Raw genomic sequence first — 26,556 nt, forward strand, 5'->3', positions numbered from 1 at the left:
TTCCAGTGACGACATCTTCCTATGTCAATTGATTTTAGTATAGATGTCATCTCTGTGTGCTGTACTAACACAGCTCTTTCTTCTTATTTCAAGATTTTAATCTCAGTTTGTTGCTCTAACATTTTATTGGTTCAAAATACATGCTGTAAAAATCCGTGGCCATCAAATTTTCCTGTGGGCTAAAAATAACCCATTCCTGTCAGTTAGAATTAGCTGATAAAGACTGTCAGAGCCTGTTCTGAATAAGTTTGATAACTTCCTGTTTATGCAGCACTGACCCTTGTCTAATAAAGCTTCTTTGCCCTAGAATGAGAGGAGATTCTGCTGCATTCTATTCCTTAATGGCCAATACTGATTACTTTTGAAAGCCTTTAATACATTTCCCATATTAGACATGAACAGATGTCAGGTACATTGCCAAGGGAAATTTCTTTTATGCAATCTTGGCTTATTGTACAATAATAGCCCTTTCTCAACATGGGAAAAAATTACAGACCCAACTAATTTCCCTGACAGGGGAGAGTTACATATGTTTTCCACTTGTAGTTTTTACGACAAGTTTACAATTTTGCCAAACCTGGAACTAATTGGGACTGTTTCCAAAAGTGGCCCAATAAACCCCCAAAAGTATAGAGCCATTTGAAAAGGCAGTCAATGATGGTTTGCTTTTGTATTTTCTCCATTTTGGTCAAAGACAGGGGGAAAGTTAGATTGCAAAATTATTTCATTTAAGTTGCTTAAACACTTACTGTTTCATATCCTCCCAGTTTTTGAGCAGCTTGAAACATAGTCCAAAGGTTAACTGTTAGAGGGACAATAAGTATTTAGATAAGCATTGCATTAACATATTTCCAAGAAATGTCAATTAAAACATTTTGTTTTTGTTTTTTTTCAATGAGAAAGAGAAAAAAAAAAAAAAGAAATACTAAAGTACCCCAGAGAGCTAAGTTCTTAGGAAACAATTTGCCCAAGGCCATTCAACAACAGGATCTGTTATTACCGCTCAAAATATTTCTTAAGAAACAGTTACAAAGCCATGAAAATGGGTCTACTTTTAGGATAAGGGAAAGCAAAGTTTTAGTCCTGTTGCCATCAGCAGAGGAAGAGAAATTAAATTACAGTGTCTTTAGGAAAAACTGTGGGATTTCAAAATTGAAGTTGGTCTTGTTCAACCCTTAGAAGCCATTGATTAAATGGTAATATAAAAAGCTTCCCTCAGATAAGAACTCTCCATAATCAATAAATAACAGCCACTTTAATATATGACTACTTTCTTAATAAGATGTCTGATGGCAACGCTATATCAAAGGCTCTTACCATATTTCACTAACACATAGTGCCTTACAATCAGTAGGAAGACAAATATTTCACATGCAAGGCAGCAGTGATACAACAGATCAAAGGGAAGGAAGACATTCATTCAGAGAGGAATTGAGTCATGAGCCCACTTAGTCCCCTAACTGGCCTGTGTGATGTTGTAAATATACTTTTATTCAAGTAGATTTCTCTTTGCAGGGCTTGCACATGTTTATGCTGTTAAACAACTATGCCAAATTGCTAGCAACCCTGTTCATTTATGCCAAATACCATGGAATGGGACGGCTATGGATTGGCTTTTTTTTACAAGAGAGGAAAATTGAACTTCAAGTGATTCCTTGGTAAGGGAAATGAAGAATAAAATGAATTTTTTTTTTCTTTTTTAAAAAGGCTCTTTGACACAACATGTTCGCAAAGCCTCAATGAACCTTGCACTATTTCAAAGCTATCAAGAGCCCTGCCTCGGCCTTGATTTAATCTGAACCAATGCATAATGCAACAAAGCTGTTCATAGTACATTAATTTTACTTCTATTTCAAGCAACCAGTTTTCAGACAAACATTGTAATCATTCGTAGTTATATAAGTTTATAATGGCTGCGAGTGTTCTCTTGCAATCAGTGCCAATTGCTATTAGGTATGTAAATTGTTATGTAAAACATACAGGTTTGACATTCTTCATCAAAATGACACATGGTTTTAATCTAGGAAGATACGTTTGGAGAAAATACTATTTCAAGCCAGAGGCTCATCGCTTTGTGCACCACTAAATCCAGACAGAGGCAAAATATATGTTCAGTTGCAAAATCAAGGCAAGATCTGGATTTTTTTTCTCTTTTAATATGGAATTCCCCCCAGCTATGAGTTCCCTGTTCTACTCACAAATATACAATGACATTTATACTTAAATGTACATGTCAAAGCCATGCAAAATTAGGCCCCCTGTGCAAACTGTGTATTTCTTGTTTGCTCTGAAGTGAGATTTTCGTGATCTTTTAACAAATCTGGGGCTTAGGAAATGTGTTTTCTCTTTGTGGTTGTTTTGTCCATCTTTAAATGTCCTCCCGTTAAAAGCTGTTTTTTCACAAGCAACATCTGTGCCTGATAAAGCTACGTCATATTATTATCTCACAAGAAAGGCGTTACAGACACTCAAGATTGACAAAACAGAAAATGAGAAACTTTCAACATGTCTATTTCCAGTCATAATCAGTGGATTCAAGCCTATAAATATCTTACTGCAACTGTCCCAGAAGGGAACAACGTAGCGGAAAGAGGCAGGGAAAAAATTCTTGGCTTGGACCATTTGTAGATTCAGTATAAACAGAGAGCACCATCCCCAGATTAGGATTTCAACATAATCCTGAGTCAAAATTATTTCTTTCCAATTCAAAGCATCTGAGCAGTTTTGATATTTCAGAAATGAAAACAAGTATACTCACTCTGTTTAAAACCTAAATAGGGTATTCGTTCTATCGGCGTTTTCCTTTCTTTCATGTATTTATAAAGTGCCACCAGGAAGGCCTGTTCATCTGCCCTGCACTCTTCACCAATTGCAAGCTTTGGTTTTTCTTCATTTGAGACTTTTTTACAGTTATTATGGTTATTCTTCGGCTTGGTCAAGGCTGACCTGGCCTCACATTTCACCTGGAAAAGGGAAAATAATAGGTCATTTCAGACCAGGCACAGCCCTGGAATGCTTACAAAGACATCGCTAGTGACAGAGATAGTGACACTTTTCACTGGGTGGGAAGGGTGAAACAGTAAATTATCCCTCCTTTTAATAGCTTTTTAGAGGCACCACTGAAGATGAACTTAGACCAGGAGATGACAAATTTCTGTAAAGGGCTGCATACTAAATATTGTAGGCTTTTGGGGCCATATAGGCTTTGTGGCAACTGCTCAACTTTAGCAGGACAGCACCATAGGCTATATGTAAGTGAATGGGTGTGGCTGTGTTCCAATAAAACTTTATTGACAAGAACAGGTGGCCAGTGGACCATAGTTTGCCAAACTACACCAGCTTCTTTTAGGCTCCTTGTAAGTATGTTGATGTGAAACTAGAAAATAGCATTCGTACCTGGCAGGAACATTCTTCTGCCTCTTTATCCCCTCCTTCCTAAGGGGAACCAACAGTTAATGTCCTTGAACAAACCCTGCCTTCTTAATAAATAGTCCCATATTTTATACTTTGTATCAAAATGAAACGCAAGTTTATTTCTTGATAGTAAACTTATCTTGTTGCTACTCTGTCCAGCAACCTGGAAAAACAAGTCAATGCCAGTAGTTGTGCCGGCATCAAGAATACCAGCAAGGTCTCTGCTATTTGTCACCCGAGGGCGATGCCTGGATACACCCTCAGTAGGAAACAAAAGATCCCACTCTTTAATGAGGGCCTCTTGCTTTTCAGTCTGCTCTGACAATATAATCAGAGATGTTAACTTGCCACAAAAGAAAGAGCAGAGGTCAGCTCAAAACCCAAGCAGAGAAAGTATAACATAAAGTTCCATAATTAAAAAATAAATGGTGGTAAATGCTCCAGATGTTCTTCCTTCCATACTACACGCAGATAGGGAACTTGGCGTATCGAGTAGCTAACCTAATGTTCCCTCCTCACTGCCATGTTCTACAAGAGGCCTTTGATGGTTGTTAAATATAACACTAAGTTGCTGAGCTATTTTAATTGTAAAAGGGGGAAGTACAAAGGGTCAGACTCTGAGTTCAAGTGTGCCCATGGGGAATGTGTACATTCCAATATTCTTTACATCTCCATAGTTAACAGGGAGAGAAGAGGGCAAGTGGTAGGGAAATGTTATGAATAAAAATGCCCCTCATTCCTACAACATTGTCCATTTCAGATTTTTGAACTCTTTCTTTCCCTACAGAGCCTCCTACCACAGCACAAAAAACAAGAAAGACTATGTTTACTTATTAAAGGGAAGTGTTTTCTCTGTAAGGGTTTTTTTCCTTGCTTATTTTCTCAAGTGAACACACTAGTTTAATATCTTTAGCCTAGTCCTGGAAAAATAAAACTTCCTGTGCAACTCATTCAATGGGGCCTTCTAGATAAGATTTTAATTTTTAAGGGGCTGTGGAAATAGGATTAAAACATTTTTTTCCATGTAGAGTTTTTCCTTACAATATATTCAAACTTGAGTACTTTGTAACGTTATATGAAGGTGAACATCTTGTGAAACTTTATGTTGTCATCATTTTACACTGCCAAATTTTAGGCTGTTAGGCCTAAAGTTCTGATGACATCTATAATTTAATGGCTTATTAAATCATAAAATCACTCTAGTTTTCATCTGTATTGCTTCCTACGCTTTTTTGAGTGTTTACTAGGAAGCCAGGCTCTATTCTAAGCAGTGTTTAGATATTACCTCATTTCATACTCACAATCCTAATAAGGTGGTTCTTATTCTCATATTAGTGATAAAGAAATTGAGGTAAAGAGGATGAGCATCATCTAGAAGATCACAAGATCGTGTAGACATTAGTAAATGGTGAATTTGGCACTGGAACCCAGGCAGCTTCACTTTAGGGCTTACAGCTTTAAACATTACACTTTACTGGCACTCTTGATAAAAAAATATTAGATTGGTAGTCAAAACAAACTTCCAATTAAAAAGCATATCTTACTACTAGGCATTGTGAAACCTACTGCTTAGCAATGTGATTTATGAAATGAAAAGTAAAAGATAAAACTAGGTGGTTTCCAAAGTATAAATGAGCTCTATTCCTTCTACTGTGTATTGAGGAAAGGGAAGGAAATCATTATAAACTGAGCTCCTACAATGAGCTAGATACAGTGCTGTGTGGGCTTCACATATTCCGCCTTCATGTTCTTAAGAAGTATAAAAGGGAGATATTTAGCCCCATTTTACAGTCAAGGAAACTGAAGTTCAGTGACGCCATGTACCTTGTCCTATGGCTAGTGAGGAGCAGAACTCTGGGTTTAGAACTCAGGTTTTCCCCACCCCAAATCCCAATCTTATACAAGAAGGAATAGATCTAAGATTTGTGTATTAAACAGATGGAGTCTTAAATCGGGAGTGATAATGGGCCAATTATCCATATTATTAGGTCAGATGCACCACTGCCAAGAGTATGAGGTTTGCTCCTCAGTGTCTAGATAGCTGCTTAACCCTCTGCCTCTCCTGTGTAGAAACACCCAGAAACAGAAGGAAGGCACAGAGGAAACAAAATAGACCCAAAGTAATTCACACTCCCTGCTTCATTGCAAAGTCCCCAAGTGAAGCCAGGCTGCCACCTACTGAACTCCATCCTGAATCTCAGTGGGCCTCCCAGCACACTGCTCTTGGGGAGGCCGAGTACGAGGTAAGAAGTGAACAAGTGAACAGTGGCTTCCTTTCTTGTACCAGTTTCACACATTTTTTTTTTTTTTTTTCAGTTAACATAAATGAGCTCTTTAGGCTATGAACGAAGTCAAATTCCTTTCTAATGTTTTTTTTTACATTTACCCAAAACATTCTCAGCATTTCAATCTACTGAATTATCATAGTGCAGGTGTTAATGGAAATGGGAGCTGGTCTTCATGTTGACCTTAGAAAGCCCAACCTTTTGATGGCGATGGTTAACTATTAGATCTGTTCTTCCTGACCTGAACACTATGCACCCGTTGAGTTCACTGAGCGTTTTAGGGATTCCAAAATGATTGAGAAAGTACTAATTAAAGACTAAACATTTAATGTTTTCAATGAACCACCACCTATTTGATATTAACCATATCCTTCCACGAGATCGAGTTATAACTAATCCGGCCTTCAACTGGGGCCACAAGATGTGCTGAACCAGCAGTAAGAAAGCTAGAGTTCTAATTTTGGTTCGGTCACTAACTTGCTAGGTGACTCTCAGTTTCTTCCTCAGTAAAGCAAGGAGGATCATCCATGTGGGTTGTTCCAAGGACCAAATGAGAGGGAAAAAATTGAAAATAATATAAGTATCACATTTGTGAAATATTGAAAGTATGTTTGTGATTTAAATGAACATACTGCACACCATGGTTTCCGTTTTTTTGGCGTTCCTTTTAGAATATAAACCACCTGTTAAACACTTCTGGCCTCTGGAAAATGCTTACAGGATATGAGAAATCATTTGCCTTCTATCAACATAGGCCTTTCATTAGAGACCTAGGCCAAGAGGATTTCTCTGGCATAGATCACCCTGTGAACAGGCCTGGGCCCCAGATTTGCTCCTTTTAGACGATCCCAGGGAAACGGTAGGATTTGGTCTGGACTCATTCACAATGTCTTCAGAGAACTGGTAGTTTCCCTCCCCATGTGACTTTTGCTGTCTTTGGGAAGCCATGAAATTCTCTCTGTCTCAGAAAACGGAGTCTTACAAAGCTAGTTTTTGTGTTCTCATTGAGAGACCGCAACATTTTGATAGTGACAGGCAAATTACTTGACTTTTTTTTCCAGTCATGAACACAACAAGCCCAGTGGGTCCTACTGCAAGAGCTTTGCTGTGTAGAGCTGCATGAAGCTGGTGCTTATCAATAGCTAGAAATAGTCTGTTTGAGGCACTTTTGGAAAAAAACAGTCACATATGTCTTGGTCATAAAGTCAAACAGCTCACTGTCGCCTAAAATGCTGCTTCCAGTTTAGCAAACGATCGGATGGTCACAGGTTTATAATCTCTACTGTAGTGTTCATGGAAAAAGACCACATGAAGACACAAATGCCTTTTTAATGGCTGTCTCGGTCCCAGATGTGGCTTGTTCATTCTGTAGGAATTTTACATTTGTCTCTTGGTGCCAACAGACAAGCCATCACACTTCATCCCTACTCATCTCTTTCTTTTAGCTGAAGCAGTCTTCCCAGCCCCACTGGAAGGAGCCAGAGCAGGCCTATAATCCAAGACTCTGACAAGAGCTGAGCCATTAGACCAGTCCCCAGAAGCTGACTGCAGCAGGACATTCACCCATTCACCACCGAACACCAACAGTGGAAGGATGATCTGTCAGCTCGTAGATTCTGAATGGCAGCACTGTGGTGGCGGGTGGGGGTGAAGGGGCCACTCAGAAAACACAGGCTTGACTTCTTTTCCTCCTAAGGAGGATAAGTCAGTGAACATCGAATATAGCCCGTCTGTAGAGGAGGCTCCTGTCCTCAGTTTTGCGGGCCTGAGTGTGAGTTCTAAGCTGCTGTCCATGGAGAGAAACATTGGAGGTTCTGTTCTTTCATATGAATTGTATGAGTTTTGTAAAATTCCCAGAGGCATATCTCGGTAGGGACTCCAAAGGACATGGGAAGAAGATTCCTCCTGCCAGGCTCAGGTACAGACTGTGCTGGAGTAAACACATGGTGGCATCCCAGAGTACCGGCGGGGCAGGGTGCCAACATAAGGCATAGGCAGCAAAAGCTCTGCTCAGTGTTACGGTCCTAAAACCTTCTTGCTCTGTAGTATCTTGCAGGGACTTGCAAACTACATCGTAGGGAATGAGCTGTTCCTGCTGGCATCCTTCAAGACCATGGAGACCCAAGTCCTAGGTAGGTAGTTCTAGGGCTGAGACGTCCAACTTACAAGAAAATGTCATTCATGGTATCCATGTCGACTTACAGAAGGTTAAACGTGCAGAACAAAAATAATTTTAGGGAAAGACAGATGTTCTTTTAGCCAGAAAATGGAAAATACACATTTCTAGTAGTTGATTTCTTTTTAAGTCTTTGGAATCTTAGAAGCATGAAGAAATTATAACCAAAAAGCCCTCAGAACTTCCTGGCAAAACAATCACACTTGAAGATAAGATTTTTAGAATATCAATGGCTAGGATTTACTTCATTATCCTGGGCTGGGAGAGGGGTGGAGGACAAGACAGACAAATAGTAGATTGTCTACACAGAACTGAATTCATTTTTTTTTTTCCTACATCAGAATCTTCCAAATTCTCCACTAATCAAAATGCTCCCATTTTCAGAAGTTTAGTTTGTGGATCTGGAAACTGGTATCAGCTGAAATCTGGTCTTCAGTTCAGGTCCTAAAGGGACTATTGCTGTCTTTGGCACAAAAACAACACCTCAGCACAGTAAACGGAACCATGGAAATCTGACCCAAGCCCACAAAAGTCAAAAAGATAAGTCTAAAAATATGAAGTGATACTTCACCCTTCATGGTGCTAAATACTTCAGGCATGCACTTTCAAGATTCCAAAGAATGCTTAGGCAAAATGCGCCTGGGCCTTAAAAAACAGTCTAGAATTTAGGCATTTCATTCTGCATTAATAGAGATCTTTAAAAGCATATAAATTCTTTGGGGTCTACGTATACCAATAAATATTTTGCTATGTATCTTTAAATATACTCTAATGTAAATTAGAGGTGACTTTGAAAAATATGTAACTAAAAAGATTAATTCTAGCCATTTCTAATTTCATCCTCTGTTAATCTCTGAAACACATTTAGATGAACACATTTAGAAAGAGGATGGTTCAGCTGGTCTATTTTTGATACAAGCAGAGTAAACTATGTCATTGTGTCACCCACTATGAAATCTCAGCCTCAGTGACGTAGGTGCTTAATCATCTGTCCTTTACCCAACAGGCCAAGCTGGGAGGTGGGAAGTCTTTCTGTTGACTAATCAAAATGCCTACATCCCCTCCACCCTCCAGCAACAGGGGGGAGGGGAGGTAGGGGAAACAAACACAGCATAGAGAGCTTCAAAAGCTCTGAATACCAAAGTCAAATTCTGAATTGAAAACTGCCACCAACACACAAGAGCAGAGAAATAAAGAACAAAAAGGAAAAATAAAAAGATGCAGCAAAATGAATACCATGGAGTGAATGACTGTACCTTGACAACGGCTTTGCCATCAGAATTATTGTTGGAATCCTTAACACCACTGAATGAATCTCTTCTTTGTGGGCATGGTTTCTTTTTGCGTGGTCTGCCTTTAAGATTTGGCGCTGAAAACAAAGGGAGAACAATTGATATACATTTTCATTTGCATGGGTTTCCTTATTAAAGACCAAGAATCTTACTACAGTGGTCCCTTCTAATTGCTTTCAGAGAAATGTACACATCTGTGGCAGCCTTCATTATGTTGCTTTTCTTCACTTTCTGAAGGGCTGCATCTTAGTAGACTATACACTTCTGTACATGTTTCCCAAAGCTAGTCTATCACGCTTTAAAATATCTAGTTAATACAAATAAAATGAAGCCCTTTGCTCTAAAGGATGATGATAAGACAAATGTCCTTCCCCATTGTTAGAGAAGAAGCATTTGGGCTGAAAGACACCCTTAAACCAGGCTTCCAGATCATTCTTTGTTTTTTTGTTTTGTATCTTGTTTTCAGAAACCTAAGTGATATGCCAGCCCATTATGGTATCATAGTAATGTAACATTTGAAAACATCTCTCTTTGAAAGTGTTTGGAGACATGAGCATTTTCTCAAATTATCATACAGGTAAGTAGAGAAGATAGCTATAGAGAGGAGCATTCATGATAACACTGTGGAAAATATTATTACATGTATTTACTAATAATACTGCCACCAGCACGTATCAAATCTCAACAAATCTGGCAGATACATTTAAATCAGCATGCTGTCTTTTCCTTTTCAATGTAATTTTATGAAGATCTTGAGGGTTATTTACAATAACTTCCTAAGATTACACTGGGATTAGCCTGACAAGGGGGGGGGGGAGGTCACACTTTTTAAAAGCCGTAAACAAGATACAAATCAAAGTTAGTTTTCTTCCTTGATGTACAGTTCGGTTCCTTTTAAGATCTCGACAGAAAGTAGGGGAAAGGCTGCTGTTTATTGAGAGCTATGACTGTCCGGCATCAGCTTCCACATTTCATTTCATCAGTCACCCAAGTCAGGCAAAATTAAAACCAACCAACGAACCAACCAGCCCTTGAACCATTCCAACAAACGAATTATACCCTAAACAATTTCTTTCAGACCTTTCAAGGTACCAACACTTTTTTACTACTTAAGGGATGATTAGGACAATGTCAAATCTGAACCACACAAACCCTGTTAATTGTTGTTAATCTTACTTATGTCACGCACTTCACCAGTGGTTTCGGGACATTTTACATTGTCCTCAGTTTTGCAAACACAACTAATCCTACTAATTTGATTTTCTACTCTGGATAACAGTTTTACTGTTGGCAAAGCTCAGCAGAGCAGAGCTGCCTTTACAGTCAGAGACGCAAAAGTTTTAAAAAGCGGATTCAGGGCTCAGGCTCCCCTTCCCAAACCCGCCCTCCTCTCCTTCCCTTAAACGCTGGGTCTGAAAGTCCATCCCAGAAAGCCAGCCTGGAATTATCAAAGGTAAACAAGCTCACAAACAAAATCAAGCAAAGAGAAAGTAGTGATTACCCATTCCAGTCGACAAACATCTGCCTGATTGATGTCTGTGCTCATGAAAGCTACGGCATGTGACTGCTCCCCGGCCACATCCCTGGAAGTCTCGACTCGGTGTGGATGTCAGCGTCCCTCCGAATGCGAGCGGCGAGGCTCAGCGCTCTGCTTACAACTCCCCTCCCCCGGCAGCTCCATTACTCATGTAAACACACAGCAGTGACTAGCACCGAGTGTGTGGGATGAGCCTGAGGACTCTGCGAGTTGCCAGACTGGCAGGGAGGGCTCTGCTCTCCCCACCTCCCTGCACGGCACGGGGTTGGTGATTTCATCCTGCCTGTTTTGTGGATCCTGACCTCTTGCTCCCCTGTCAGAGCACGATGCCACGTTCCTTGAATCTGACACGGCCCACAGCCTGGAGCCAGGGCGTGGACTGTTTTGTTTAGAAGACTTTGTGTAGCACAGAAGTGTTTCCACAACTGACCCAAGTGCTAAGACTTTAATGACTGAGAGGGAAGGATGTACTTTCATGTCCCTTATCAAAATAATAGCCGAGCAGTAAGCTGACAGAAACAAACAGAACTTGGGGAGCAGGTCTGAGGCATTTCACGAAAAGAAACAAAACAATATCGCCTCTGTTCTAAGACTTGTTACTATGATCTTCCCTTTCTAGCATTTTGGTGAAAAGCACTTAGACCTAACAGGCATTTATTTCCAGAAAAGCTTTCAAATCCCAAAGGCCTTTTTGATAGAGAGAACTTGCATTGAACATGCTGTTTTTAAATAAAGGCAAAAGTTCCAGGAACCAACAAGAAGTCATCTCCAAACTCGGTCTATTTTCTCCATTCTTTGAGCTGTTTTCAGAACCCAGAGAAGCACATGTCCTCCCCCGGCAGATTCCGAGAATTACAAATTTAGAACAGACTAGCACCTAATATTCTGGTCACACGAACTTAAACTCTAAATGGGATTCGATCAAGAAAAAAAAAAAAAACCCTTTGTTCTTAATAAGGCAAATATAGAGGGATATTTCAGGTATGGTTGGGCAACTCTCTCCAGTAACTCGGGGCTCAAACTCAAACTCACATGCCTCTTTCCTTCTCTTTCTCTTACGGAACATACCACTGTATTCCTGTACTTTAGCTGTGGTGTGTTTTTTTTTTTTTTTTTGGCATATTATTATACTAGACTGGAGAATCCTTAAGGGCAAGACTGTGCAGGACTCACCTCTCATCTGCCCCAGCACAACACCCTGGAGGCAGCATTGCATAACGTGAATTTGTTGAATGAACAAGTGACTCATGGAAATAAAGATGCCCACATATTCCTCCTTCCTGTCCTCATGAGCTGGACCCGCCAACCTGACCACGTGGTATACGTGTCACACTGGACATCGGTAAAACCACAATCACCTTTACTACTTGCCTTATACTCTGGGAACATAAACCAGTGCCTTGAGTTTGCACTGGGAATGGAGATTAGACACCTAAGGCCTTTGGCTCCTGATAACAGCGAAGCCATTGAGTCTGGCATCTCAGTGGAGCCCACAATCTTGTCCCACAGGCAATGCACAAATGCCTGAAGAGTACGAATGTTCAAAGTCCCAGGAGACTGGAGAAGGCAGGACTAGGCAGGAGCCCCCATAATACAATTAGAGACCTTCTGGAATCTTAAGGCGAAGCTTTAGCATTGAGGGGCTAGCTTTTGGGGACAGCAAAAATTCTGCTCTCAAGTCATCTCGTTTTTTTTTTTTTTTTTCCTTTAGTGTCTTGAAAACAAATCATTTGCTAGGCCAGTGAGTAAAAACAAATGTGTTATTGTGTGGTGGTGTTCAGGGCTGAGGTGAGGCTCTGGACTTTCACTCTTTTACATAAGAAACAGCCACACCTCCTTCCAGACACCCTGGAGGGATCTATACTTGCCCTCTCCGTAAGAGCTCAGGGCTGTGCACCTACTGAGAGCACTAAAATCTTAAGACTCCAGAACTAGACCAGCTCTAGGGTTTTCGGTGAGACTGATCTCTATCAACAGTCTCCTGGGAAGCCAGCAGTGCCCTTACCAACAGCATACCTCGTGCCAGTCAGCTCTACTTGGGAAAAAAAATAATAGTGTAAAGTAATAAATGTACTGTTACTTTTACATGTGTATGTAATCCACTGGGCCTGGCTCATCAAAAAGTTCAGTAAATGCTCATTGCATAAATGTTTTCAATAGTATACACAAATATTATAATAAGAGTAGCTAATGCCTTCTGAGCACTTTGTGCCAGTCACTGCCCTGAATGCTTTGCATACAATAACATTTAAAACTCTCACAAGCCAATGAGGAAGGCACAATTGTTATCTCCATTTTACAGCCAGGAAGCTGAGATAGAGATGAAAGTACTTGTCTCCGGTCATGGAGTTGGTTACTGGTAGCAGGGGGACTCCAACCCAGGCAACTGGACTTTATCCAGAGCCCCTACTTTAAGCATCTTCTCTCTAACAGATACAGACACACACACACACACACACACACGCACACACACACACACACACTCTCACTCCCTCTGCCTTGTAATGAGGCTGGCAGTAAGCAGGGAGCTCTCCCCACAAGAAAACACTCTCAAATACCACACAGCACGCAGGTGCTGCGGTCCATCCCAGGCAGCAAGCAGCACCTGACACTCTTGCCAGCCAGCAGGGTCCCCATTAGTCCTGACTCAGCAGTAGGTGACAGGACTTCCACTAAAGCCACAAAACCCAATAAAACTTGGTCAGAGTGGGCATGCACATCACCTCCTTACCGTGGGCCACTAACTCGACTGCCTAATCAGTGAAAGATCTCTGTGGTTTTAAAGGAAATCTTTCCTCACTGACTGCCCATCTGTTCCTCTTACTCAGTGCCAAGAAATTAACAAGTATTCACCTTTGTGAAGTCACTGCTATTTCTACAGGCGTTAATCCCCGGAGATTCAAGCTACCTCCAGTGATCCAGGCTTCTGTGACATCTCACCCATGTTTGTTTTGTTTTTTTCTTTAATCCTTTCAAATATTAATGAATTATAGTCCATTTTCTTGACAATATAGCAAAACAAGTTTGTTTTTCTTGAAGGGTCTAGAAGCTCAGAGCTGCAAACATTCATTTATATATTTACTTCACTATGTGTTCAGACAAGTTACGTGGCAGGGCAGTGCAGGTGTGGGAAACTTTCATCTCAACCCCAAGTCTTGCAATAATAATAATAAAACAAAGGAAATGTAACCAGTTACTGGCAAAGTCAATTGCTTTTGGCTTAAATGTTCCTGTTTTTTTCTACTGTGTTCTTCCTGTCATGACCGTCTCTTTTTTTTATAGCATTTATGCTCTTGGAAATACCGCGAAGATAGATAAACTGCTATAAAAGCTGGATTGACTCATCAGTTAACAACTCTTTCTTCCCATTCTGCAGAGAGGATTTTGTTGCCAACGCAGCTACATAGTCTCTCGAGAAATTCTTTGTGAGCTTCTACTCAGAGATAGCTTGCTTGTTGGTGGTGACTGGAATCAGGGGATGGAAAACCAGGCATAATTTTCCTAAGAGTTTGACCCCCAGGGTCAATGTCTAGAGGAAGTTGGCAGAGCGTTAACTCATTTGATTTGCAAGTTGTGTGTGTGTGTGTGTGTGTGTGTGTGTGTGTTTTAAACAGGAGCCAGAAAACAAAACTCCACTGATTGACGTATTAGAGATGGATAAACATTGTTCTATGTATAGTATGCATTACTGATAATACTTTGCATTTCTGTAATGCCTTTCCTCTGAGGATCTCAGTTCTCTGGTACGTTTTCTTTACAGACAATAATCTTAAAATACTCTGGGCAAGTTTCAGCATGGAGCACTGCTCTTTCTGGAAAAAAAAAAAAAAAAAAAAGCCCTACCCTAATTTAGTTATCATTTACTGTGTTCTATTTTCAATGTTTCCCTTTTGACTATTCAGAAACTTCCTCTTTCACTACAACAAAAATAGGATGACTGTTTTTAAAGTTATTAACGTATGAGTAAAAGATTTAGAAACCAAGAATGGCAGAAGGCTTGATCAAAGCCACTCCTAAAATTTATGGGCGTAATAAAAGAAAGGCATTTCACAGATAATCTCTTACAGAATTTCAGTTTTCAAATATAGTTGGGGAAAAATGGAAAACTAGAAGCTCTCAGCCCTCATTTTGGCTTTAACTTAAAGCTAATATTTTTAACTTAAAAATTCATAAATGATTCTTTGAAATTTTTATTTCAAATCCAGTTATATTCCATTATAGGACCCCTTGGTGCTTGACTTCTATTTAATTGATTGAATTTTTCTGTGAATTCACAGAACACTGCTCATATAAAGATTTAAGAATATTCAAGTTTATTTTTATTCTGTTTTCCTATAAACAGTCTTCCACACCTAGAAATGTTTGAGAAGCAATCATATTGTCTGAGATATGAACACACAGGGCCATTAACAAGCACAACTCGATCTTGTGGGACATTCTAACTTAAATGATGAGTTTTAAACAATAGACATGGTGAAACAATGCTGCTAAAGTGTTATTATTTGGTAATTGTTCTGACAGTTCCCTTTTAAAAGCAATTTTTTTTTTCTCAAAGAAAGCCATTAAAAAAATGAGCCCAGAGTCTCAAAGCCAGACGCTAGAGCCAGACTTAAATGCCTTCATGTTCCAATGCCACCAAGACCACACAGCTCTGAACAACAGTGGCTGGATGTGCCATAGAGAAAGGATCACACTCGTCACACCGGGTATTGTGGCTGTCGGAAGACCTGGGCTTTGAGCTTCCAAGTTTGCTTTAGCCCAAGCCACACTCGAATGCTGCTTGAACCACAAACACGCTCTCACAGAATCCAGGTCCCTGTGCTACCTCCTGAAACAGTGAGCAGTTGTGTTGTTACAGGATGAAAAAAATGAAGCTGTCTTTATATGAGGTCCATTCACTTTGCCTTTTTCTCAAATCACTGAGATCCCCCAGAGACACTAATGAGAGTGAAATGTATTTACTGCCTTTGTCATACCTGGACTACTCGGGGAGTTTAAGTCCAAAACAGCCGTGGACTTCATTGACTGCTCAACAAACCATGTAAGTAAACACTCTTGTAATCCCTTCCCAAACATGCCCAGCTTTACTCACTCTTGTTTCATACTTGTGAATGCCGGAGCAATTGTTAATGCTCCAATCAAAGTTTTAGTAATTTCATAGGCATGCAATTTGCATAGCTATTTCCTGATCCGCCTTCTCTCTCTGCCCTGGAGGTCTTCATTTCTCAGAAACACTTAAAAACACAGATTATTTGACTTCAACCCTTCCCCCACCCCATAAATGGAACCGGACTTGCTAGCTCATCTATATTGCTAATTGGCTTGAAAGCATGTGACTCCATGCGTTCTTGCCATTAAAAGACAAGCAAACCTCTTTTGGAGTCAGGTTTTACCTGCAGTGATGGGCAGATTTCTAACTCTGTTCCCCCTCTCCCTTGAGGGGAGAGAGGAACTTAAATGAACAAACATTATTTATATATTATTTTGAAATAATGAAGTGAATTCCAAGGTGATACAAAAATGTTCTAGAAGTCTGTATAACAGGATTGTCCACAAGGACACTGGCAAAGAAGAAAGGGACTATAGGTGCTTTTCACTACCTCTTGAGGAATAAAGAGAAAATCTGGGAGCTGAGTCTAGGCGTGGAGTTTTCGGAGGATTGATTAGCTAAGGGTACAATCCATGTCAGACCTTTCAAACTCTCAGCTTTGCTCTTGTCTGTTTCAGCTACCCCCAGTATCCACAGAAAGAAGCCATTCTCAGTGGAGGGTCCCACTGAGGACTTGCAAGGGGGTGGTGGTGTAACTCATAGCTGTTTTGCAAAAGCTTATTCATCTCTGGGATACTGGGGACTACATACCACAGCACAGACAGGGCTGTGGCCCAGGTTTCCCTGAGGACCGGAGCCTATGGAAACGCTCCTTTGCCTTAGAATTCCACATATTCTAAAGAGACATCAGGGCAGAATGGACACCTGAGGACTTAGCTTGGTCCTTAAGGTGAGGGTGGCAGTGCTGTGTAGGTGCTAACACTGCACACACAGGGTCTGACCACCCCCCAAGCTCCCGCCTCGCCAGCTGCAACATCTTGTTATGAAGTCACAAATCCGGCAAAATCAAAAGTGGACTCTAAAGATGCCACAGTGGCCCGAACTTCCACTTTCACATTTACCTGGCAACTCTTCTCTCCTACTATTCATCTCTCCAGATGCCAGGTGTCCTCTAGCCATGTCCAGGCCCCAGGCTCCTCTCTCAAAGGAGAAGACCATGGACACAAACTGTTACAATCAGAATGAGCACGTTGTTTCAATGCTACACTACCTACTTCTTAGGATTTTGAAACATGTCCTGCATCCATTTTTTGAAAACTATTGTGTAAACACATATTTAGTCTTTCTTAGTATGGTACTATATATTAAGAATAGAATATTAACTTAAGATAATTGTCTCTCTCTTTTTTTTAAGGCTGTTTAAGGATCCACTCTGGCAATGCTTTTTAAGGACTTTTGATTTCTACAATTTCTGAAGGTTATAAAGACAAAACCTCTTAAATATAGAAAATTAATTTTTTGTCTCTCTCTTTCTCTCTTTTTTTCTTTTTGTTACAATCAATAAACCCACTCTTCCTAGTCTATGATTGATATGTGCTGTGGTGTTAGTATTGAACAGGACAACACAGAAGTGAAAGCTACATTTTTGTATTGAATATCCTTGCAAGGAACAAGTAAATATCAGAGCAGTTTTTAAACTCATATATAAACAGAACATTCTTGTTCAGCCATTCCTCCAGGTTTGGAAATGAGATATTCCATTTTCAACATTGAGGATAATTGATTTGCTACATCTCTAAAGAAAACATTCCCCACTTGGAAATAAGTAAAAGAAGAGGGTTTTTTTTTTTTTTTTTTTGGGTGTATGTGTATGTGAATTAACATGGTGATATTTAACTTATTACAGACTTGGATGACTATGTTATGAGAGACATTTTAGTATTTAAAACACATACACATAAGAGAAAAGAAAAAGTAAAAGGTCACCAAGTAATAGGCTTCCAATTTGTTTCTTAAAACATCCAAAAAGGAATTTGTACCAAGAGGGGATTTTTCACTCTCTTTATGGTTTTTTTCTACCTTTCAGAAAGAATAATTTAAGAAGTAGGATAGTCTCTGACTTAAAAGTAAAAAGATGCCTATTTTTGGTTGTCTGAGATTCTGAGACAGTTTTCTTCGTTCAGGTAAATTCCTCTCACCCTCCCTCCTTTCTGAGGTGCCAGTACCGTCTCTGACAAAGCACCACAGCGGTCACCGAGCTTCATTTGTTTGTGGAGGCACAGGAGCTAAGACACTGGAAAATGACTTTAAAACCTCTTCTGTGGCACCAAGGAACTCACGGATTGCATAGAAAAATGTGTGCATTGGAGGAGGGTGGGCTGAGGGGCCAAAGGAGAAAGGAAAGGGGACTGGAGTGAGAGAGGAAAGGTAGCAAGGTCCGTAACACCTGGTGACACATTAACCAAGAACAGATGATTACAGTCAGCAGAGCAAGCCAGAGAGCTCAGTTAATGGGAATGAGAGTGTGTCACACTATAGAGAAACAACAGATACCATCAGAAACCCTAAGGTAAATCTAACGATAAACGCAGAAGAGGTTAGAACTTCTTCGAATTTTTCTCAGTATCAGATAAAACACGTGACTATTGAGAGTTGCTCTACCCAATGTAGTCACCACGTGTGTCTGCTGAGCACTGGAAATGCTGTATGTCAAGTCCAAATTGAGATGTGCTATAGTGTAAAACACATACTGGATTTCTAAGACTTAGTACGAAATAAAAGTAAAAGATCTCACTAATAACATTTTATATTGATTGCATATTGAAATGATAATATTTTGGATATACTGGATTAAATAAAATGTATTATTAAAATTAATTCCACATGTTTCTTTTTACCTTTTATAATGTGGTTACTAGAATATTTTAAATTACATGTGGCTCGCATTACCTTTTTCTTGGGCGATGTTGGTTTAGTCAATAATTCAATGTTATGATTACAGATATGTTCTTGGAAATATGTGTTAAAGAGCAGACAGAACAAGATTAACATCCGAAGCTAGGATAATCAGCAAGAATCACAGTTCAAAGTTTCAGTACAATTTAGAATTTTATTCACTGTTGATGGAGGACAGTCACATAGAGATGTTAGTGTCTGAAAATTTTTCCAAAGCTGAGGTCTCTCCTTTGCTATAAAATTCAAATCTGGTAATCATTGACTCCAGGCTACTGAGTAGCCCTGATGAAGATGTTATTTCATTAACTTCCTTAACTAAGATGGCAACGCAAATGTTAAGCCTTGACAATAGACCGGAAGAAAGAAAGAGAGAGGGAGAGAAAGGGACTACATTTGTTTCATGACTTATTCTGTCCTGCCACCAACATGAGTAGAGTGTAACGTAAGCCATTTTCATCATCCAGTGCAAACTGAAGAGAAAATGGAACTTGTTAATAGTCTGACTATATTTTCCTTTTTGGGGATTTCATCTGAAAGTATGCAGAGAGGTTGGTAAGGCCTAAAAGCAAGGGGGTAGCCTCCTGGTTCCCATGTTTTTATATGACAAAAAGCAAGATTGTTCATTGAAGACAGGCATTCCAATCAAGCCCAGAAAAATGTGAACAAAACAAAAAGGTTTGAACTGTGGGGGGAAGAGACACATTCTTTCTCCAATCATTCTTGGCACCAAAAGACCACGAGGCATCACTCCTTAAAAGTGGCTGCCCAGGGCTCAGTGTGCCCAATGTCCCATCCTCCCGAATCACCAGTCACGTAGCTGAAATCAAAGCCAATTCCCGTCAGCTCCTCACCTCTTGATCCCTGTAGCAGCAGCAACACAGAAAAACATAACTAAACATTAACAGCCCTCCAAACACTACATGACAAAGGGCTACACACCCACCTGGTTAAAGGGTTTGCACTGTAAAAATAAAAAAATAGCAATGGTGGCAGCAGAAATAAGCTTAGGAAATATTTTCTTTTCTTAGAAGACAAGAGTTGCTATAGCATTTAAGGCAGTAACATGCAGAGTGATTAAGACCAAAGTCCCTGCAGCATCAACAAAACATGCAAAGAACAGTATACATCCTACTGTATAATGCTTATAACACAATAACTTTTATGAAATTATTTGGCTGGTTCAACCTACATGCAGTGAAGCAGTCTGCACACCTCTGGTATGTTTCTGATATCTAACTATAGAAGTATTTGCCTTTGTCCTCCAAACTCTTTTAGAGCACATGGTATGCATATTTCAGCATCCAACATTATTAACTCATGGCCAACTGTCAGTTGATGGTTATCTAACACATGGGGTCTCCACAAAAGGGATCCTTATTTGGGCAAAAGCTCTTGTCTGCACCAGTCTGCCTATATTTTCCCTCAGAAGAACTTTATTTGGATTATTATTCGCTGTTAGTGGAAACTCAGAGGCTGCATGTGTGGCAATCGGAAGGCAGAGAAATAAATCCTTAGCAAGTTAAAACACTTAGCTGATATTAAAACCATTTCTAGCTTTGTTAGCTGAAAGCAAACTCTCCATTGCCCTCTCGTGGTGAATCTATGTGATGCCGTGGGGTGACTATAAAAACCCAGAAACTAACAAGAGACTTTAATCAAATACAGGTAAGGACATTCATCGTGGATAGAAACAGCCACAAATCACAACCTTATGTTGTTTTATATGTTTTAGAATTTACATTTTGCAGCCCTCCTATATGGAGATGGACGGGGGTGGGGGTGAGAGTGGGTGGGGCTTGTAATATGGAAATTAGAACTTTGTCTTTCTAGAACACAATGACTTCACTATATTTACAACCCTAGCTGCTATAGATGTGGCAAATTGATTTTTATGAGATTTAGGACCTTAAAAAAAATCATGCTCACATTTTGAAAATTCCTTCATAACCAAAAATAGACTGATGTTCCAACTGGTTTGGAATTATAGGAACCAAGGAAAGAAGTCTGAATAATTCCCTAATATGGAAGAAAAAACGCTTTTTTTTTAAAAAAAAAAAAAAAAAGAGGAACCGTTTATTTGTTTCTGACAATAGGCAACATATGGGAACTTGAAATTTATAGAACCAAGTGTAGGTACAAAATTTATCTTTCCATAGTCTCTAAAAATAAAATTGTATAAAATTCTGGCCTGTAAATTTAATAATTGGTTACCCAATTTAGTATTTAATTTTATTTTTTTAAAACCCCATTTAAAATTTCTGCTGTATGCCTTTCAACAATTTCCTGCCTAACAGGCCCATCCCCAAAAAGCAAACAAACCTGGTATTAAAACAGACTGAGGAGCTTAAGAAAAAAGCTGGGGGAGAAGTCGGGGCAAAGTCCATGAGAACATAAACTATTTTTTATCTTATTACCAGTAAATGTACCATTTCTCTCTTTTATGTGTCTTCTTTTTAGATAAAAGCCACTCCTCCAACCAGCATTAACAAAAATGCTCTGTATTTTTAATATGATTTTAGGGGCAGATTAATTTTAACTTGGCTTTACTACTCACACGTGGAACTTCAGTTTTGCAACAACAGTTGTTTGATTTTTTGTCTTTGAATTAGCAAAGTTCTTAAAGCAATTTTACTATAAAATTAAACAGCTGGGAGTTCTTTAGCAAAACATGACGATTCTTGTTCTTCTTTGTACTATTGTGCAAGCTGAAATACCCTTTCTTTCATGTCTTTTTATTCCAAAATGAATTCCCTCGTTAGCCTTGTTCAGCTTTTAAAAAAATAATAAAGAAGGGGGGTGGTATTTGCTGACCTCTGAAATTCATCTGCTTTTAAGCACAGGGCGTTTACACAAGGTGCGTACTCAAAGGGCTTTTGTTTAATTCCTATTATGGAATGAAAAATGATATTCTGCCCCAATATAATGCCAATCCTTGTGTGCAACAAAGCTGTTTGCAAGTAATTCTGTGGAGTGAGGCAACCTATGCCTATTTTGCAGATGGGAAAACTGAAACATCGCTAAATGGTGAGGAAATACGGAACTAAGATGTTCATTCGAGGCTGGAATTAAATTTAGAATTTGACTCTTAGCCCAGGACTCTAACCACGTGAGGGCTTTGACTCTTTGGAATCAACAGAAGAGCAGTTTTAAAACATTCTTTTGACATTATTAACCACAGCCTGAGGGCTCAGGGAAGTAGGGGTGAGAGGCGGGGCCTGGAAACATAATACAGAGCTGCTAGGTGACAGCCTCTGTGACATTGCTAATAATATAGATTACTTGATCCATGCTGCTGTATATTCCAGGATTATTCAGTGGCTTAATGATTCCCTTTGTATCTCAGAAAATTAGAATCTGGATTGGAAGGCTAGTGTAGACAGCCTCTTAAAATGTGAAGCCAGAGAGTCATGACAAGACATGAATTGTGGAACGTGGTTCTTGGCTTTTCAAATGGATTTGGAACCAAAGACCACTGCTAGGAGTTAGTGAATCCACCAATGTGATGACAGTAGGATTCTTCATGTGAGTTATTTATAGAATGATGAAATTCCACAGCTTAAGGAGAACTTAAGGCACCAGCCAGTCCAAACCCTCTTTCTATGCATCAGAAAAGGCAGGCATAGTCACCCAAAGTCACACAGCAAGCAGCAGGGCTGCGACAGGCTCTGGCCTCTGCTGGCCGCGTGAGTTCGGTGGCAGCACCTTGGCAGCAGATGGCTTTTCAATGGCCACTGAGCACCTCCACTTGGGTCTCTCTCTGCAGGATGAGCTCTGTCATCCCCAGACCACGTTACTGAAACACACTTTCCATGGAACTGCAATTAATAAAGTCAAACGGGAGCTGACAAGGACATGCCCACTGTGTTCAAATGCCAAAACATACAACCGAGAAAGCTCACTTGGAGCGCAGGAACCGTGGGTCCTTCTGGCAGGACTTCTGTGCACCACACTCCCAGCTGTTTGCTCACACCCACATGTGAGGGACTAAGAGCAAAGCTTGTGAAGCCACCCGGACGGTGCTCCAGCCTTGGGTGTCCATGTCTGCCACCTGGCTGGCTTTTGTTAGGCTGGGCTGGGAGTCCTCCTCAGGGTGAGGAAAGGCTTTGGAAACTCAGGACCTCTGGCAGCAAGAAGAATTGGACCACAGTCTATCTTGCCATGGAGCTTGTTCCTTACCTTCCAACAGTACCAAATGACTTAGAGGTTCCAAGCACATCACACGGCTTCACACCTGTGTACGTTTGTTCCTGGGCTTCCTCTGCCAATACTCATCCTTTTTTCAGCTTTTTCTTCCTCTTGCCCCAACTCCTACTTGTTCTTCTAGACCTGCATTGTTTATCGCATCCCCCGCCACATCTCCAGCTGGGTGAGGAAACCTTTCTCTGTAGCTTCTGTATCTAGTATGCTTCTATCCTAGCACCTACCACCCTCTATTGAAATTGTCTGTCTGTGTATCTGTCTCCCTCCCCAGATTCTAAAGAGATTATGTCTGTCTTGGTCACTGTAGCATTGTTATATAGGTGTTCAATGAATGTTTACTGAACAAATGACTCTATGTCATGTTTCGAAATCAGTGTCTGGTACTTATTAAGAGTCTGGTAAATGTTTGTTAAACTGCACTGACTGCTGTTCCCACTAGAGAAAATAAATACCTCCGAATAGAGCAAGGTATCTGGGCTATTCTGGGTGGTTCACCTTCCTGTCTATATAGCACCTTCGCCTGACCCAATTACCATTGATAAGGGAAAGACTTGCATACCCATGTTTTAATTTCCACTATGTAACTCTAACACCCAGCTATTGTCCACCACCTAAATATTTAACAGAAACTTGCCTTGCCTGTGGACACACAGAACTGACCTGTTTTGCCAAGACCCTCAAACCCACAGAGACGCTGGCTCTCCTAGAAAGCCCTTAAACCAGGAAAAAGTCAGCAACATCTCAGAGAAAAAAGTTCCCTGGGGAAGATGGCAGACTGCCTGGCGAGAATTACTTTTTTAAGGAACCCCATCTCTGCAAAGCTGCCTAAAAAAATGTGCCTGCAGATGAAAGTCTGGGCAAATCTATAATGTACAGATTAAATTTAAATTCCAATAAAGATTTTTAACAAAGATCAATAAAATAGGAGATTGATCTGCAGTTAAAAGTACCCAGTAATGGGATAGTCTAGAAATTTCATAAATAATGCTTTTATCTTGATTACAAAATAATTCCCTGCCACAAAAACAAGGCGAATCAAGGTAGGAAATTGTTCAGCGGGAATTAAAATGTCACACTTTACACAGAATAAAGCGTTGCAATCACCAGGGAAACACACATTGCAAATGTGTTAACACAAAATTACATACATCACTTAATTATATAAGCGCATAGCTCCTGAGTAACCCATTAGCTAAACATGTCGGCTGCGGTTGAATATATACATGTAATATTTTTAGCACAGAGGGGATGTAACTATGTCAGGCCTGGCACCATAAAGCCTGAGATGGCAAGTGCTATTAAACTGAGATGCAATCATGTTGAAAAGGAAACATTAACAAACAGCAGACAATTGAGAAGAAAATACAGTGAGCTTGTGTTCTACTACATGTGCTTCCAAAACCTTATATAACTATTCATTGTCTATTTCATCTGGCTTGCATCCCAGGTTTGTTCTATGCTATACTAATTTTATAATAATAAACTGCTACACCAGTGTTATGAAATCATGCACGCACAGAGGTTGCAGATGACATTACATCTGATTATCTTCACCGGCAAAGGACCTCATCCTGAAGTGACACACAGCCTCGTGCAAAACCAGCCACTTCATTTAAAATGGCCCCTCTACTTCGCTGCTGAAAAAAGGGATGTCATATTTCCTTTCATCATCACAACACTGGTGAAGTTGGTAAAATTACTGCTGGATACCCACATTTCACAAGGAAGTAGAGAGGGCACAGGCTTGGAGAGCAGGCAGCTCTGCAGTCACTTTATAAATCAGGTAACTATATGACCCTGGGCAAGTCATCGTCTCTCTCTGGGGCTGAATTCACGCCTTCATAAAAGGGGGATTATATCTTTATCTTGAAAGAGTATGATAGAGAAAGAATGTAAATGAGGTGACATTACACGACATGCCCAGCACATTGTTTTATCCGGTCTACTAAGACACTAATAAATGGGGGATACCACTATTATCACTATTACATGAGCAGACATGTATGCAGATAAAGTGATAACAGGCAATAAATGAGTTGTTAAAAGACATGTCACATGTCACATGTTTGGGGATAACCGATTCTGTGTTTTGGGCAAATTTAAATCTCAAGGCAAAAAGTGAATAAAGTGTCGCATGAGAGAGAGACAGACAGACAGACTCTGACCATGCCAAGTATCTTCCTTCTTTAATCACTGAAAGAAGATTAATCTGAAATGTGCTTGGAAAGGCACCAGTCAACGCTTAAGTCCCCAGGCTCATCTGAATGATCTGAATCCCCTATATCTAGGAATCACCATACAAAGGCCTTTGCATGGTGTAGAAGATCAAAAATTAGACAACAAATTGAACAGAATTGAATATGGCAGACTAAGAAGAAAGGCAACCTGTCATTCGTAAGAATCCCAGTATAGACAAATCTATTTTTTATGAAGGCTGAGTCCCAGATAGGGTTCGAGCCTTTTCCTCTGCAGTTTTCACTAGAACATTCTTATTAATCAAATTTCACTTTAAACAAGCCCCTACGTAGCAAAAGAGAAGAGCAAATTCTACCCATGTAGAAGTTCGGGCAGGTCCCTTAGGAGAAGAGAAAAAAAGGAGCCACTTAAGAAACATTTAAGGTTCTGATTTCTACTGGCCAAACCAAGCCCTGGTTTTGCTTCTAACATCCAATATTCATTGATTCCATAAATATTTATAAAATTGCCATCATATGTCTGATACAGTGTTAGTCCAGCTGGGGATAAAATAGAACACACAACATAGTTCCTGACTTTAAGGAATTAATATTTTCATGATTTTTTTTTTTTTTTGAGACAGGGTCTCACTATGTTGCCCAGGCTTATCTTGAACTCCTGGACTCAACCGAACCTCCCACCTCAACCTCCAGAGTAGCTGGAATTGCAGGTGTGTGCCATCACACCCAGCTACATTTTCGTTGACTTTGAATAAGTATCCTCACTCACCAAGCCTCAGTTCCCTCATCTGTAAAATTACGGGTTCATTAGACAAGAGAGGAGGTCATGAACTGGCAGTCCACGTGCCAAATTTGTCTAGTGGTATAGTTGCTTTAGCTCGCATGATTTTTTTAATTATTGTCATCAACTGAAAATCATGAGATTTTCACATTAAACTAGGTATGTCTGGCTTGAGTTGGGAGATCTGGCAACACTGGGCTATTTCCACAACACAACAGAAGACTGGAGCTGAGAAGCAGCTGCCTCTTTCCACAGAGCATGGGTGTCTCTTGCTTCCCGTTATAGGTCTCCTCCTGCCCTTCTTCCTCCAGGTTCCCTGCTGACATCTCTGGGCACCTCAGTTTGTAACCTCTGACCTGGAAGGTCTCTTAGGTTTTTTTCATTTCAAATAAGAGATGACTGTGAAAGCCAACCAATGGTATAAATCAGTTGTCTGCAGTGAAGAGGCAATTCTTGATTAACCTACGTTCTTTACCTAATGGTCTCAGTTCAAAGGCTGCAAAATCCCAAAGAGAGTTACCAGAGGAGGTGTTATAATCCTGCTTCTTAAGAGTTTTCCAAAACTCCTTTGTTACACAACCATTTGGGATTAGGCAGAAAGCAGTCCTGCACGAAGGCGGAAAAATGGACTGAGGTACACTTAGAGATCCCTCTTAAAGTTTACATTTTCC

At 40.1% G+C, this 26,556-nt stretch overlaps 1 protein-coding gene across 2 annotated transcripts in view; it reads right to left on the reverse strand.

Moving 5' to 3' along the window:
• ARID5B (AT-rich interaction domain 5B) overlaps positions 1-26,556 on the reverse strand; it is a 176,684-nt gene that overhangs the window by 33,670 nt on the left and 116,458 nt on the right. Inside the window, exons 1-4 of one of the 2 annotated variants that reach the window (XM_069460028.1) lie at positions 10,669-10,879; positions 9,132-9,244; positions 2,759-2,963; positions 750-802 (exon numbers count right to left, since the gene is read on the reverse strand). In XM_069460028.1, coding sequence (XP_069316129.1) covers positions 750-802; positions 2,759-2,963; positions 9,132-9,244; positions 10,669-10,672 — 375 coding nt within the window. In that variant the 5' untranslated portion in view covers positions 10,673-10,879. Of the gene's footprint in view, positions 1-749; positions 803-2,758; positions 2,964-9,131; positions 9,245-10,668; positions 10,880-26,556 lie in introns of those variants that run through there. The other variant, XM_069460027.1, reaches the window with a different exon arrangement.

This window comes from Eulemur rufifrons, chromosome 28, assembly GCF_041146395.1.
Source record: "Eulemur rufifrons isolate Redbay chromosome 28, OSU_ERuf_1, whole genome shotgun sequence".
Classification (NCBI taxonomy): domain Eukaryota; kingdom Metazoa; phylum Chordata; class Mammalia; order Primates; family Lemuridae; genus Eulemur; species Eulemur rufifrons.